Here is a 16,803-nt window from a genome sequence, read left to right as displayed (position 1 = left end):
ATTCCATATATATATATATATATATATAGGTGAGTGCACCCAAGCTGACTGCAGGTTAATATTAGGCTGCCTCGCTGTTCGAACTGTGTGGAATGTAGTCCTGCAGATCCTACAGCGAGGATACGGACAGTGCTCAGATGTTGCAGCAGCACGTCCAGTACAAGAAGCTGTTCTGCACTCCCAGCAGATCTCGGGCGCCCTGGCAGCACTGTACACAAATGCCACCTCCTGTGCAGCATTGCCAGAGAGCACTGTGTGACCGTTAATGAGTGAGGCACCTGAAGTTCATCAAAACACTGGTTGAGGTCACCTTTGGTGCCTGATAGAGAGGTGATAGCTCGTCCTCCCTGCCCGCCTCAGCACTGTGTCAAATAGTGAGCTGCAGACTGACCTTATCAAACTCTGGGAATGAGGCCCATTAGGCCTTATCTGGGGAATTCCAAAGGATAAGGAGGATTGAGCTTTTCTGAGTTTTTTTGGGGATAGGATCTTTTTGTTTCTGAAGGGGATTGCTCCCCTGCTCTCATCCCTGCAAGTTCTTGGTCAATCAAGTGTGGCAGAAAGACAGGGCAGCTGCAGGTGTGAAATCTAGTACATCCCTTGGGGTTTTGAACGCTCATTAGTGCTGCCGAGGCCTCAGTCTGTGATTAGCCATGCTGCTGTAGTTACACGTTTTATTGCCAGCAATTAGGGTGATAGCAAATAATTTAGAAATAATCACAGGAACCTTCTCATAAGTTGTTCCTCACTTTTCTTCCCATTATAGACAGCTGAGAGGGTTTTAAAAAGGAGGTTTAAAACCTTTCTGTCTACATTTGGATAGTTTGGTGCAGTGGAGTTTTTTTTAAGCAGAGAAAGCAAACCAGCTGCTGAGAGCTAAAACTAGATGCACACTGGAACACAGCCCAGCTGTTTGCTTTTAGTTCCTGCAGGTGAGCTCTGTCTTTATCTGACCAGCTGATGAAGGAGCTAATGATGGTTGAGGATTGAGCATCATCTCTGTTTGCTTGTCCTGGGTTCTGGTTCCTGCCTTTTTGGGAAGTTGTGTGTTTTCAGGATTCAGAGGTGAAGGGTCTAGGGAGATGAGGCAGAGAAAAAAAAGTCAAATCCTTTCTTTTCTATGGACCTACTTGCTGAATTATTGTGGGAGGTAACCTTGGCAAATTCTGTGACCTGGTTCACACTTGATCCTGATCTCTCTTGGAGCTGTGTTGCTGTAAATTAAATTACAAATCACAGAATCATCAGAGTTGGACCTCTAGGGATAATCTAGTCCAACCTCCCCTCCTAAAGCATGATTGCCTAGAGCACATCACACAGGATTGCACACAGATGGGTTTTGAAAGTCTCCAAAGACGGAGACTCCACAATCTCCCTGGGCAGCCTGTTCCAGTGCTCTGTCACTCTCACAGTGAAGTAGTTCTTACCCATATTTAGATGAAACTTCCTGCATTCCAGCTTGTGCCTATTGCCTCTTGTCCTGTCACTGGGCACTACTGAAAAGAGTCTGGCTCCATCCTCCCTGCACCCACCCTTTAGATATTTATAGACATTGATAAGGTCTCCTCTCAGCCTTCTCTTCTCCAGGCTAACTAGTCCCAGCTCTCACAACCTTTCCTCTTAAAAGAGATGCTCCAGTCCCCCAGTCATCTTTGTTGTCCTCTGCTAGAGTCTCTCCAATAGTTCCCCATCTCTCTTGGACTGGGAAGCCCATTCTTGGCTCGCAGTTAACTTACTGTCTATTGTCCTCACTTCAACTTCAGATCATTACTCCCCTTTGAAAGCAATAACTTCAACATGAATTATAGGACAGGACAGGGTGTATCTTATTTGCATATTGCTCTCTGCTTAGGCTTGTCTTGAGTTTGTGCAGTAATGCTCTGATTGCTATCACTGCAATTACTACTTATTGCCATTTCACTAACACACGTCAGCAAAAATCAGAGAGTGCTGGTCGTTGCCCTTTTTCTGTCTGAAAAAGTGTCTGGACAATTCATGAGTAAGTATAAAATCAGATGCTTGTGTTCCAGCTGTTGTTAATAGAGTAAGAGTGAATATTAGTTGCAGATATCTCCACATAAGAGGAAGTGACCTTCCTTATTGCACTCTCTAGATCTTTATTACTATGTCACGTTATTGCCTCGAGAATGTGTCAATAGCTTGGAGCAGCATGCAGCGCTGCAGCTGGGTGCCTGCTGGTTGGGCCAAGTGTTAGGGGTTAATTGCTTCAGAGCTGTGGTGAGAAGAGCAGGAGTCAGATGGCTTTCAAGCAAAGAAAGACAGTGAATGGGCAGTGTTTTGCTGCAGACTTCTATTCTGGATCTGGGATGCTGATTTCAGATCTATCACAAGCCTGTTGTGTCATACCAGATGGAATATCAAATCTTCTCTCTCAATTTATGTATCAATCAAAAGATAGTGATACTGTTGGAGAGAACTGTAGGATTTGATAAGCTGTTCCTGTTAAGACTGCAGTGTTTCAGAAGGAAACCCAAACGTGTAGTCACATTCGTGCATGCTAAAATACAGCATGGAAAGTACTGCATGGAGTGGGAGGAGATGGGGAACAGGCAATAGAGAATCGCTGCTGTTAAAAGAGCTTCTGTACAGTTCAAGCAGGTGACACACTATGATTTATGTGTTTTCTATACTGCTCGTTCTTGCAATGCCTATGGGCTGGTAGATCACCAACTTCTGAAATGTTTCTGTTCTGCTTTGGCCACTGATACATGAAAGAGTTACTGTTCTAGCTTGGGTATCGAGGCAACACAAATTTTTACTGACCAGCAACTGAATAAATGTAGGGTTTCACAACAGTTGGAAGCTGGTTGTGTTTCTACACAGGAGTCTTGTCACCTGATTTATGCTGTTTGACCCAGCAGAAGCTCCACTGAAATTGCTGGGTTTAGACTGAGATGGCCACTGTGACTTGCAGCTGAAATTGCACCTCTTAAACGCTGGCTGGCCCTGGTTGCAGGGCTACAAGCTGCTCCCGTGCTATGTCACTGGGTGCTGGTGGTGCCTGAAGTGTTGCAATATCTGATGATGTATTACTGTCTTTCCCCACACAGGCTGAAGGGAAGGCAGTGCTAATAACCGGCTGTGACAAAGGTTTTGGACATGCTTTGGCAAAACAGCTTCACGCAAAGGGATTTACTGTTTTTGCTGGATGCTTGCTCATGGTGAGTAGTGATATTGATCAAAATTCCTCTCTGGGTGGAAAGAAGTGCTTCTCAACTGACATGGTCTCTGTCTGCAGCCTCCATTTACCTTAGTCCAAAACCTGAGGAAAGTGCAGTGGGCAGGGATTGTTACATCTTCCATTGCTTCATGTGCCTGTTGCATCTTGTCATTCCTGCAATTCTGAGTTCTTAAGGGCAGGGACTGTCTGTCAACTGCATGTCTGTACAGTAGTTTGCACAGTAGGGCAGTGTTCACTCATGGAAGCCTCTAAGCAGTACTGTAACACACTCAATAAATCTGAAGATTGCTATGACATTTTGGTTTCCTGTTTTCTCTGGCATCTCTGTTGCTGTCTTTTGTTCTGTCATTTTCTTTTGGGAACACTCCTGAAACTCATCTCCAAGCCACCTCTGCTGCCTTGTTGAGGTTCTGTTTCCGAAGTGTCTTCTCACTGAACTCCTAGAGCTTTTGTAGAAGCTATTCAGTTTCTGGATAGCCAAATAAACAAATTCACTGTAACTTCCTGGTATCTGCAGATCTCATGCTCTGTTACTTGTCTTTGGCATATGGTGTCACTTGTGAGACATCAGTGTAGGCACACTGAATCAGGAGGGGTTGCAAACCCATCATCCCGCTTTCTGCTCTTGCAGGTAACTGTGCTGTGTTGTAAAGCCATCTTTACAAAATGGGCCAGCTGCACTTCCATCTCAGCTGAGGTTTTACCCTTAATATGCTTTTTTACTGTTTTGATAGGCCAAACTCAGGTAATTTCTGAATTGAATTGTTCAAAATCAGTTCATACTCTGTTTGAAGATGGCCACTTCAGCACAGGTGCTCAGGGAGTGATGACCAGATTTGAGTAGTGTGGAAGGTGAGAACAAACAGACTTATAGCCTGTGTGATCTCAGCGGAGGTTACGTTCTTCCATCACACCAGAAGGGAAAGTTATTATCAACTGACACATTGTGTAACTTGAGAGCAAGAGAGTCCTGTTGGAAAATTGCCACTGTTCGGAAATTTCCATGCGGAGGCTTTGTAAATCCTTCAGTAATCATGTCATAGACTGCTTTGGGATGCCTGTCTCTGGTGCTAGTAAGCCAGGTATTTGCTTTGCAGAGCAGCAGGTGTAGGCAACAGAAAGGAGAGGGGAGATAGGGTGGTATTAGAGAGCTGTTCATAAGGCGGCACTAGTGCGGAGAGAGAGGGCCACATAAAGAGACTAAATGCTGTCGAATTGAGCCCCACCTGCTTGTTTTATTGATGTAAAAAGTGTATATTACTTCTTGATCACAGATATGTACCTGTTCCAGAATGGCCTGGGAGCTCTCAGCATCCCCTCTGATCTGGCCTGGCAACCTCTTACTCAGAGCTAAAATTTTGTGGTTCCATATTTGTAGTATTCTGTGTGGAGGTGGAAAATGCATCCACAGTCATGGGTGATCTACAGGTTACTCTCAGGAGATTGAATGAGCACTTGACCCTGAAGGGGTAGGGAGTGGGAGAATTGTTTTGTGGGTTAATAAATCTTCAGGAGACCTGGACTCAGAGCCTCAGGATTTCACCTGTGGTTTCTCCCTCTCCCCCAGGTCGTTGGTGTTGTCTTATCTGCTGTTAGGTGTGTCTGAAGGACAGCATCTGATGGCAATGCAGTTATCTGGATAGCTGGTGCAAAAATATTAACAGCCAAATTCTTTCTACAATTCTTGGGACAGCTGGCATCTTCATGGAACAGCTTTATGTTTTAAATGGTTAGGGGAGATAATAGCCTAGGAATTTAAAATATGATGAGCAGGAACTTGCTGAAAACCTGATGGTAGAATGCCCATGGGATGAAAATGGTTGTAAATCTAGAGCTGACTGCTCTGCGTGGAGGAAGCATACAGTGACTACAGGAATGCGTGATGGATCCGAAAAGCAGCAGGAAACATCTGTGAAGGCAGGGAGCTGTTTGATCAGATCGCTTGGGAGGAACAAGGTATGAGCATACAAGTGATTATTGCCGAGTGCACATGCAGTGTGGCCATAGATGCAACTACCTTACAGTAAGTGGCATCGGGCGTGTAAGTGCTTGTGACAAGTGCAGGGAAACTCACCCTGTCATGAGAGAAGTGTGAGCTGCTGCAGGTTCACTGCAGCGTCAGAACAGGTGCCAGGCAATTAGTTCACACACAGTGACTCCATCCTTGCATGCTTTTGTACAGAGAATTAAAGGATCCCTGATGTGCTAACCACCACAGAGAGACCTTGCATTAAGTACAAGATGGTACACTGTCAGGTGCATCAGGAGATTTTTAATGATAAGATGGTCAAAAATAAAGTTACAGGAATAGTAAGAACACTGCAAGCAGGCTGAGATAGAACTGGAGAGGATCAAGTGCAAAAGAAAAAGAACAAAAGAACAGGGAATGTTCATATGAATGGATGTGTTCAAGTTCAGCAAGCCTTACGAAATGTACTGAGAAGCAACTAAAGGATGAGCCATTGTTATTTCTTGCCCCATTGGTGATATTTTCAGGAGCACTTGCAGGCCAGGGGATTTCCAGAAGGCTGTAAGAGAGCAGATTTTTGTACTTTCTTTCTCAAACAAGACAGACCTCTGAAGTTGCCAACCAATCAGTTCACCTTCAGTGCACTAGATTAAATTGCAACACATGGATCTGTCAGTTTTACAGAGGTCTAGCTCATAGTGTGGTACACACTGTCTGTGGAAGTTTACTGAGAACAGACTGTACCAGGGCAGTCTAATCTCAGCCTGACTTAGCAGTAGAGTGGTTAAAGGAAAGGGATAATATATCTCAAATAAGGGTTTTGGTGCAGTCCTTCATTATAGTCTCCTGAGCAAACTCCTGCTCTAAGCCTGTGACTGCTGTTCAGTCCCAGGAAAATGTCGGAGGTCCCTGGAATAGAGAGTTCCCTTGGAAGGAAATGTGTGTGGTGCCAGGCAAGGATGATTGCAGGCCCTTTGGAGAATAGGGTTCAAAATGATCTTGGTAAATCGGATGGAGCCTGCAATCGGTTAGGTGGAATCCAGTAATGACAAGTACAAGGTGTTCTACCTGGCAAAGGCAGGAAGGGAGCGAGTGGACGGGCAGCAACAGGGCGAGGAGGAACTGACACAGATGGGGCAAGCCAGCAGGATCCGGCGGAGTTGAGCATTGTGTTCGCAGCTTCCTGATTCCCAGGGACATCTCGCTGCGGGTGCTCAGCTGCTTGCCACGACCTAATCCTGAATCCCACGAGCTTCCCTGAGGAAGAAGCCATGGCTCCCTCTGTTAGAGGCCAGCTCTCTGCTGACAAGCCCCTGTGTGATCTGGCTGTCTCCCAGCACCAGCTGCACTGGGATCCTCCAAGCCAGAGCCAGGGAGAGGAGCAAAGGAAGGGCAGGGGAGGCAGCCGAAAACCGGAGCAGGGGGCATGGAGCTTCTGGGGGGGGTGGAGAGGGCGTGTGGGGTTTTTTTGCCGCCCCTGCCAGGCGTGGGGTGGGGTGGGATTGGCAGCCAGGGCTGAGCGGGGCTGCGGGGACAGGATAACCGGGGGAAATGAGATAGCTGGGAGGGAACGGCCAAGTCCCAGGGACAGCCTCTCTGGAGAGAACTTGAGCGGCGGGCAGGGCTGGAGCAGGGCGGCTTTCAGTTCCGATGGAACTGGGAAGGGGAAGCTGGGAGGTTCTCTGAGAGGATAAAAATCGGAGAAAAAATACACATTGCAGCAAAAGGAGGGGGAGAGAGGTTTGGCAGGAGTAGTTGGGCCATTGCTGCCAAGGCCCTTCCTGACCGACACTGCTGTGTGGCTTCTGCTGGCGAGTGCCAAGGCCACGAAGGCCATCACAGGGAGGACAGCCTGGCTTCTGCCACAGGAATGGCTCCACGTATTTTCCCAGCCAGCAAACCTACTGTTTAAAACAGAAGGAGGAAGTACCATGTGGGTATCTGAACAGGGAATGTGCTTGCAGCCCCTGAATACCACAGAACATGAGATGATGTTCACTTCTTTCTATAAAAATACATGGCTGTTTGATTTGTAAAGAGGTTTTCTGGACATAAGAGATAAGCAATTTGTTTCACAGTTAAATAGTAGCTCAGGTGATATTTACAACTATGAAAAGTGGCTCCAATTGATACTGCTTGTTAAAGTCAGTCTTCCAAAATCAATATGTTGTGTCAACTGTGAATAAATTGCAGCTGGAAAAGTAACTTTGCAGATTGCATTGCATTGGTGATAGGGGAAAATTCATTTCAATACGAATAATAATAACTACTTACAGTAGGCTTTAAGTTGCTGATCTATGACTGTTTCTCAAAAAAACAGTGGAAATATTTCTTGTTTAGTTTATAATTAATAGGAAAGATTAAAAACATATAGGGAGAAGTGTTGTTAGTGCTTAGAAATGACAACTGGTATTTGAAATCACATGTAGTTAAGTTTTTGTTTCTGTATATAGTAAATCTCTCTTTATAAGCTAAATTAGCTCCACTTTATTCACCATTAAGTAGCTGAAAGTAGCTTTGTATAACCCCGGTGAGATGCAAGAGCATCTTCCAGAAATATAGTGAGTTGTAACACCACTTTCAGAGATTCTTTTTGTGGCTAGATAAGACAAAGCATGCCACCATGTGTCATGTGCATTAGAAAAGCTTCAAGTCTATTTGCTGGTTTTGTGATACCTGGAAGTAAGTCAGCTGTGAAGCGGTATGCAGCCTGAGACCAGCAACTCATTCCTACTGTTGGCATAGTGCCTGTGTCGCTGTGATGAACATTTCTGTTCTTTTCCCTCATTACACGTCACTGGTCACTGACTTGAAGGTGGGATGTTGTATACTAAATTCATTTAACAGCCTGAGATATGTATAGAAAGACTAAGTGGGTACATATTTTTTAGATCAGCCTGGCTGCAGAGGCAGCTGAGCAGGTGACTGTGGGAGGGTTGCTCGTGTTGTGCTGTGGGAGTTGGTATCGAGTGCTGAAGGAGGAGGGGTGGCCAGGAGTGGTGACTCAGCAATTCATAACTTCTCCCTGAAGAGGCAGAGCCTGTGACTCAGGGAGTAGTTTGGTGAATTAAATCTTGAGCCCTCTGTGGAACTGCATGGCTAATCTGTGCTCTTTTCACTTTTATTTGTTACATATCACCTGAGCAGGGATGTAAGGCTTAGGCAGCAAACCTGTCTGGAAGCGAGCATGTAAAATTTAGAATTTAAACTGTGTTTGACTAAACACAAAACTTCACAATAGTAGCAGAATCTCTGGTGATATCAGTGAGGAGAAGGGGAAAAAGAGGAAAGAAAGGAAGAGGGTAGAAAAAAGTAGAGCCATCATGTTCTTGTTACCTATAGTGTGAAAAAGACTTGTTCTTGGTCCCTCAGGCAGAATTTCCCTCTTTCGTGTTTGTAACCCTGTTGTGTGGGAGATCTCCTCTGTGCATGTATTCCTGTGCATCCTGTTCTGCAGTGTAGTAAGAGCAAAATATTATTATGTAGGTTCAGCTGTAAATGTTTCCTGCTGTATCCTGTAACATCAGACTGTTTGCTGTTAGGCTTGCCAAAGGTGTCCCTGCTTTCTTGTTTTCAGAGTGGTCTGATAATACTATTTCGTTAGAAGCCAGGCAGTATTTTGAGGGCATGTGAGTGCAGGGACTAATTAGCCTTTTGGTTTTAAGCTTCAAAAATCTGACTGTGATTTCTGTACAGATGTTTGCTATGTTACCTGCAGAGCACGGAGACTGAGGCAGTGGAGAGTCACCTGTGGTTATCCCAGGCTGGCACAGTATTTCACAGTGTTACACATGTGAAACCCTTTGTTCAAGGAGCTTAGGGGAGGGGCTGTGTGGCTCTTCAGAGCAGTGGGTCACTGCTGCAGATACAGGAGTGGTGCTGGAGGGAATAGGAAGACGGCTGCGGATTGCACGCTGATTTGTGTGGCTCGTGTGCTTATTTGTGCACTGAGTTTACACCGCTGCATGTGATTTCGGTAGCTTCTATTTTCTGTCCATGTGAATGTGCCTTGCCCCAAGCTCCGTTTCTGTTCCTTGTCCATCCTAGCAAGGCATCTTTCTTTTCTGCTGAACAGGATGAGAATGGAGATGGAGCCAAGGAGCTGAAGAACATGAAGTCAGATCGCATGAAAGTGCTACAGATGGATGTGTGCAGTGACCAGGACGTGGCTCAGGCTGTGGATTTTGTGAAGAGGACCCTGAAAGAGTCAGAGGAAGGTATGTGGGGATCTTTGTATTTCCAGTACAGCTTGTTCTTTCCTGTGTTCACAGAATCCTTCCTACAGAACAAGCCATGCACTGGCCAGGTCATTCCACCTTGGCACCACCAAAAGAGGGTTAACAAACCTGGAGCCCTGTGACAGAGTGTGGCTGGCAGTCAGGTAGTGCCATACCCAGGTCATTGAGGAGAATTGTCTTGCTGTTGATGTGCCAGCCACATGGAAAGAGACCAAGACAAGGAGGATTAGGCTCTAACTCCACATCCCGTAGAAAATGAGTAAGCCCACAAGAGCCTGTGGCCCTGAGAGTGAAGAGGTATCAGGCCCTGGCTGCTTACTGCTGTCCCCTGTGCCATGCTGGTACAATCTGTTTGTGTAACTGAGTGCAGAGGGGGAGCACAAGACTGACCTGTCGCCAAACCTGGACTGTTACTCAGCCAGGGCAATCCATGTTTTCAATTTGCCATGTAACATCCCAGAGCTCATGTGAGACAGGATCCAGTGTGGGTTCAACTCATGGACCCTAAGAGCATGTGAAAGTGAAAGATAGGAGTCCTCTCCATGTGCTTCTTTCCTTCTTGGAGATGGTTTGGCAGTGGGATGCAAGCTTACAGTCAGAGCCCGGTGTGACACCACCTAACCTCTTCTCGTGGTGAGGTTGTGGTTGTGAGGCTTCTCACCCCACTTGGGTTTCTCTGCAGCCTCTGTGCAAGTAGCGAGCTGGACACAAGCTGTAGACCCAGGCTGAGGGTGATCTGACGTTTCTCATCTGTGGCTCCAGGACTTAAGGGTTGTGCAGATGGAGGGTGGTGATTCCTCTTGAAGCCTGGGTGAGACTGACATGGGCCTGTCTTTGTTCACAGCAAGTATAAAGCCTGTGAATAACAATAGTTCTAATCTTTATGCAAATTATGTGCGCACACTCTTCCTCCTAAAATGAGCATATGAAACGTAACCAAGTTAGGTACAGGCTCTATTCCCACACATGTTCTCTCTGCATGGTTTTCTTCCTACACAATCTCCCAGCCCTCATCACACATTTCACAGCTTCTCAAGCTTTTCCTGAAGAGCTCAGCAACAGCAGTAATGGCACAGAGCCATTTCCCACTGAGTGGAAGCTTATAAGAGAGCAGCTCTGTTGCTTCTATAAATGCAGCAGTATTTGCCAAACTGTGTATGTAGCAGGGACAGAGAAGTCTCGCATCCTTGATCAGCAAGCTGGACTGGTTCCTCCTGCTCTTGAGAGCTTTATCGTGTAGTTGTTTGCTCCAGCACAGTATGCAAACCAGCAAAGGCTTCTTTATACGCCTGTCAGGGGGACTGAGATTTGGGGCTTGCCAATAAATAGTGTTTAATACAAAAGTGCTGGAACACAGAGACCGTTGAGACTGACGTGACTTGCACAGACGTGCTTGTTGCGCATTGACCGTGGCCCCAGAGGAGCTAGCGCAGAACAGTGTTTGCGTTGTAGGTTTATACCTCTTCTCCCTGTGCTGTGTACATAAGGCTAAACTCATTTTGATAGGAGTGCCCCTGTTTGTTTTCAATCCTATGCAGTTCCCACTGTATTGTTGACACTAAAGAAATAGTAGTGATAAGGCTCCGCTCAGTAAACACACTGCTGTCCAGCAAACAGCCCTGTGACCAGGTGCCTGTTAGCACTTTGTTCCGTACGTAATGTGACCTGATGTGTGAGCAGTGAAATTCCAAGAATGAACTATTGTAAATAGCGTTTTCATGAATGTCTCTGAGTCTAACCTTGTAACGCCAGAAATGGGAAATTGTAGAGAAATTTACAATCAGGTACACTCTGCAAAGGTCCATTTGGGACTGATGATTTAAGTCTTTTGTGGATTTTGGTAAATCCCTGCCAAATTTGCTCTGCATAGCTTCTTGTTACTGGTGAAATCACACAATCAGATGCCCTGTTCCCATGGTTCTCTTGCTAGAGATTAGAGCCTGCTTTGCAGCAGCACAGGGGACCTCATTCAGGCTGAGATGCTGTGCTGGCTGCCAGGTGAGTATGAGTTTTGGAGTTACCTTCAGCTGTTAAAGCTGGCAGCTTAAGTAAGTGCGGCCACAACAGGCAGGGAATCTTGGGCAGAGCAGAATTACCTGATGGCAGCATTTAGAAACTTGAATTACTGCAAGTGGAAGTAAAAATAGGTAAGCAAGATGTTTTCTTGTCTTTTTACTACAGGCCACAACTTAGCTATTATCCCAAAGAGCCCCCGGGACTGTAGTCACTCAGTGGGGGCTTGGGAAAGGGTTGTTCTGGGGAAGGATAGAGTTGCAGGAAGGTGAACTGGATCAGTATTCACCACTGCCTGTCAGAGACAGGTGGGCAGGGCAAAAAGGGTGCTAGAATCACCATGTCAGAGCTGGGAAGTGCAGGAGTGGTGGCAGCCATAGGAGAGAAATACATTCTGGGACAGACCTGGTTAATGCACGTTGAAGGTGACTGGGTAGAACGTGACCTTCTCTGGTCTGCTCTATACGGCTGGTCAACGGCCTTCAGGGGAAATGAATTTAGCTGGGACAGGGCAGGGTTACTAGGGCCAGTGTGAGAGTAGAGAGTCAGTCTAGCAAAGACATGTTGGTGCTTTTAAATGCAGCCAGAGGATAAATTCCATTGGTATTTATTGGGCAATGGCAGAATATTGCAATTTGCTTAGAGGGCTGTGTTTGGTATAATACACGGTTACCATCTGACCAGGAGTTAAGTACAGGGTGGAAGTTATTAAAAGACTTTCATACATCAGGGCAGGGAGGCTGTGGAGCACAGGCAGGGCAAACAGCTCCAAAATTTTTGAGAGAGAGCTTGATAAGTTTTATCAACAGGGTAGCATGACGTGAGTGCTTTTGGTAGCAATGCCAGAGCTCCCTGAACATGACGACTGCTTCTGAGCCCTGTATTTGTTCATGGTGGTAAGAGGAAGGTCAGGGAGTGGAAAGTGGCCCCAACTCCAAGTGAGTACTTACACAGTGAAAAATTACTGTAGCCTATGGCATGATGTCTAATGAGGAGCAACTCTGTTACCCTGTTCCAGCTCTTCTGTTTGTTCCTCCTACAGTTTGTCGCTGCATAGTCGTGTGCTTCAACAAATTCACAAAGCACAGCCTCAGTCCTACAAATGTTTGCCAGTGGGACTCCTGCAGTAATCACTCTGAAAGGTCAAGTCCTCAGTGACCTGCTAAGTCCTGGACATGGAAGGGGCTCAGTGTAGAGGCTCTTGGTAAGTGCAGTCAATTTAATTTTGACAGGACTGCATGCACAGATGTTCGTTTTTAAATTCTAGTATTTTTGAGGGTTGATTGTAAGTTTGCCATCTTCTGCTATAGTTAAGGTTGAGGGAAACCAATTACCTGGACTAAAATACAACAGCTGTTAATCAGACCGTGAACTTGCAGATCAATACCATGTGCTCTCCCAAACAGTCAAGAGTTGTGAGGGGGATATAGAAATCCAATATATTTGTTTTCCTTCCATTTTTTGTTTATTTTTAAATTGAGGATAAGTCCAGCCCCCTCCGAATGGCAAAAGCCACAATAAAGTCACTGAGTGAGGACAAACCTGGGACCGACAGGAGGCACAATGCTTATGTGAGCCCATCACTCTCCCTGATGTTCCAAACAACCCACACTGGCTTCACTTCTGGTATACCAAGAGTATATTTCATTTTCTTGCTGGATTTACTCTACAACACTTTTCTACAACAGTGCTCAGTTCTTTGTCAAGGTGTTGAATTACTTTGAACAATAAGAAAGACTTCTGTGTGAGACTCTTCCTCGTTCTGATCTTTAACCGCGTGTTTGTTGGCAGGTCTGTGGGGCCTGGTGAACAATGCTGGCATCTCGACCTTCGGAGAGGTGGAATTTGCGAGTTTAGACAACTACAAGAAGGTGGCAGAGGTCAACTTGTGGGGCACCGTGAGGGTGACGAAGGCTTTCCTGCCCCTCATTTGCAGAGCTAAAGGTACATGCTGGGCAGTGTAGCAACATTTAGAGAGAGCTTTCGCAGCGCAGCAAAGAATTGTAGCTAAAAATTATGACTCAGTCTGTGCTTCAAGGAATGCCTGTGCAGTCCAAGGAGGGTGTCTGGGGCATGCAAGAAAACTAGACAGCAGGGTTCAACATGCTGTGTGGGCATTTGTTTGTACAAACTACTCTTGGGGCAGTCCGGGCACCTACACAGCAAGTGCTGCTCTAAACATCCCAGCATGCCAGACGTGTTTGTGCAGTGCTGGCAAATATGATGCAGGACTCCAGGCCACCTTTAGAAAAAGTGGCTGGAGGCTGGACAAGATAATTCTGGCCTCCAGAGTCTACCAAGTGCTCATGTTTGGATAACTGAATCTTCTCCCTTCATGTTATTCAATTCACAGGTGATTGCAGAGTGATAATAACAGAATAAAAGAGAGTCAATAACAGCCATTTTAAATATCTTATAAAACAATAGTGTTATCAAAAGTCTGTGGTTTGTATTTAAAAAAAAAAGATACATACATGCAGAACTCTGAAGAGCTTCTTTACTTAGCATGTGTGGGAGAGTGATGGCATAGCTGTGTGTTCTCTGAGGACAGAAAGGGGTTATATTGAGAAGATTGCTCACAAACCATTTCCAGAAAGCAAGTGCCTGCTAAATAAGCCCCCTCTCACTACGAAAGGTAGCTTACCTATCACGTCAGCAGGTGGTTCTCACAGTCCCTCCAAGCTGCACTTAAGTCTGGAATGAGAGAGCAGAGACGCCCACTTGATTCTCTCAGCTAAAATTTCAAGCTGCAAAAGGGTGTCATTTTCCACAGCTGTGAAAACCCTCTCTGTAAAAATAGCTGGTGAGATTTCAGGGATCTGTTGGTAAGTGCATGTGAAACCGTAACTGCACAGATTTTGTCTTGGGGAAGGACAGAACCACTCACAGAGGAGTGACCACTGCTGTCACTGCCGCTAGGCAGTGCATGATCTAACACAACCTGCCAGAGCTCTGCAGTCGAGCTGACACGGTGGGAGTTTGGACAATTGCTCTGTGCTGCCCCATAGACAGGAGAAGTCAAGTGTCCTCTCGGTCAGTCGGACGCATGTAGTGCTGGAGGCACTCCTGGCCATCCAGCTGGGTGAGCCAGCTGTGCTGCTCATGCTGCAGGTTCAGAGAAACCTCAGCTGGTTCTCTGCCATCCAGCTCAGGTCTAGAAGCACATAGCTGTGTTACACAGGCTGGCTCCAGATGAACTGTCGTACTTACAGAAAGAACCGGAACAGCTGTACGGCATCACGCTGTGTTGTGCACTTTTCAGCTCCTAACACTGCTAGCTGTGAGCTCGATCGCTCCTCTAGCAAGACAGAGGAACAAGGCACACTGATGTGAGAGCACACAGCTGGTAGCCTCAGAAGATCTGGGTACTTCCCTGCTTGGAAATTAGGGGGGAAAATCTTGTATGCTTTGTAAACCCTTTTTTATACAGTCAAGCATGTCTGCCGTTCATGGAGGAGATCAGAGCAGGGGCTAGCCTTGCTTGAGTCGGGAGAGAAAGGCTGCTTGATGGGGGATTTGGATGCTTCTTCAAGATTTGGCTTTTACAAATCAGCATCATCCAACAAAGCACCTTTCTACTTGGATGTTCTGGCTGTTGCTACCAAAGCCCATCATCTCTCCCTGCTCTTTTCTCTCTAGGCCGTGTGGTGAATATTACAAGCATGTTGGGACGGATGGTGAGCCCATCTCGCTCCTGCTATTGCATTTCCAAGTTTGGGGTTGCAGCCTTCTCCGACTGCCTCCGGCAGGAGATGTACCGCTGGGGTGTCAGGGTCATCCTCATTGAGCCCAGTAACTTCGTGGCAGCAACAGGCATCCTCACGGCAGACGGCGTCGACAGACAAGCTGAGGCACTCTGGAGTGGAGCCAGCGACACGGTGCGGGAGGACTATGGGAGGGAGTATTTCACTCGCCACGTGGCCCTGATGAAGTCCTTCGTTAACAGTGGCCTGAAGGACATGTCTCTGGTCTTGAATGACATCACCGACGCGCTTACTTCCCCGTGCCCGAAGAACTGTTACAATCCCATGGAGACCTACTGGTGGGTGAGGCTGCAAGTCATGACCCACCTGCCCACTGCCATTGCCGACTGGCTGTACATCCCCGGGGCCAGCCTGTGAGCGGCCGTCCCTCAGGCACCCTCCCAGCGCTCGTACGGGCACACAGGTTAGAGTTGGCCTAGGGCTGTTCTGCACCCGTGGCTGCTGTATCTCCCCTGTAGATGCATGTGCTTTCACTTTAGCTTAGGGCTTCAAGTCTTGTCATGTAGGATGCTGAGAACAGCAGGGCTTTTTGGGTATTTTTCCTAATTCTTGCTCTTTGTATTCCTTGCTGTCCTAATTAAAGTTGAAAGGTGTTTTCCTTTTAACTGTGGAGGAGAGAGAGGAAGGTTAACATCACGGGTCAAATGTGTAGCTAGTGTATTTAGGTCAGCAGAGTTTCCCCAGTGATAAATTTGGCTCATTAATAGGCTCTTGCTTTCCCTTACAAGGACAGGCTGCTAACAGCAAAGCAAAGCTGTTGCTATGAGATGTCTAGAAGGCAGAAACTAAAATGGGAAACAAAAGCAGAGTTTTCCATTTGATTGAAAATGGGTCAGCTGCAGCCTTACATTGTTTTCATGATACTGCAAGGAAGCTCTGCTGCGCTCTGTCTGCTCTTTCCAGGAAAACAGCAGCACTGCCTCTAAACAGCCTCATTACCCAGCTTACAGGGGGTCAGTTCCTTGCAAAGATGTGTTCTTCCCACCCAGAACTGTGGCCAAGAGGTGCCAGTGCCAGCAACTGTGGACAGGCTGGGCAGGGAAAAGCACTTCTAATAACGAGTGAGGTTTGAGCCATCCCTTAGTCAGTCCCTCCAGATGCTGGGACTTGCAGCCTCTCTCTGCACACTGCTAATGAGTTTTGTGGAACGGGGCTGAATCTGATGTAGCAAATGCATTTGTCTTCTCTGGTTCTTACCTTAGGTGCTGATGCCTGAACTACTTGATTGTGGTACAGACACTGTCCAGCCATCCATCTGCTTCCCTCATTTCACTGGCCCATGCTACATTCCCTCTTGCTGGTGAGGGACCTTCTCTTGCTTTCCCAAATCAGTTTTCTGATTTCGTCCTCTCTGCACATGAACAGTGACAGGGCACTGTGCAGCCACTGTGGTGTGACTAAGCTCTGGAAGGGTGCTTTAAGTGACACTTTTTTTTTTTTTAAATATTGCACAATGAAATTTCCATGTCACACATGATTGTCTCCTCGGACAACCTCCTCGGATAACTGGTATGAGCTATTTTGCACAGAATCCCCAAGGGTCTCTCCTGTTGGCCGTATGCAGGGATTTTGATTAACTTTTCCAAGTGCTGGGGCTGCCTGGCCTCATGCGCCATT

General features: G+C 46.5%; 1 protein-coding gene across 1 annotated transcript; it reads left to right on the top strand.

Annotated features, from left to right (window-relative positions):
- Positions 1 to 3,028: 3,028 nt before the first annotated feature.
- On the top strand, positions 3,029 to 15,543 carry LOC104274951 (D-beta-hydroxybutyrate dehydrogenase, mitochondrial-like; the record flags this gene model as incomplete). The annotated part of the gene is made up of 4 exons (XM_009870749.1): positions 3,029 to 3,182; positions 9,247 to 9,388; positions 13,214 to 13,366; positions 15,062 to 15,543. Coding segments are annotated over 4 exons (931 nt in total), but the record flags the coding sequence as incomplete, so codon positions are not given.
- Positions 15,544 to 16,803: the final 1,260 nt, after the last annotated feature.

Source organism: Apaloderma vittatum, unplaced genomic scaffold, assembly GCF_000703405.1.
Source record: "Apaloderma vittatum isolate BGI_N311 unplaced genomic scaffold, ASM70340v1 scaffold1696, whole genome shotgun sequence".
In the NCBI taxonomy this organism is placed as follows: Eukaryota; Metazoa; Chordata; class Aves; order Trogoniformes; family Trogonidae; genus Apaloderma; species Apaloderma vittatum.
The sequence above is the reverse complement of the archived record's forward strand: the minus strand, read 5'-3'. Positions and strand labels throughout refer to the sequence as shown.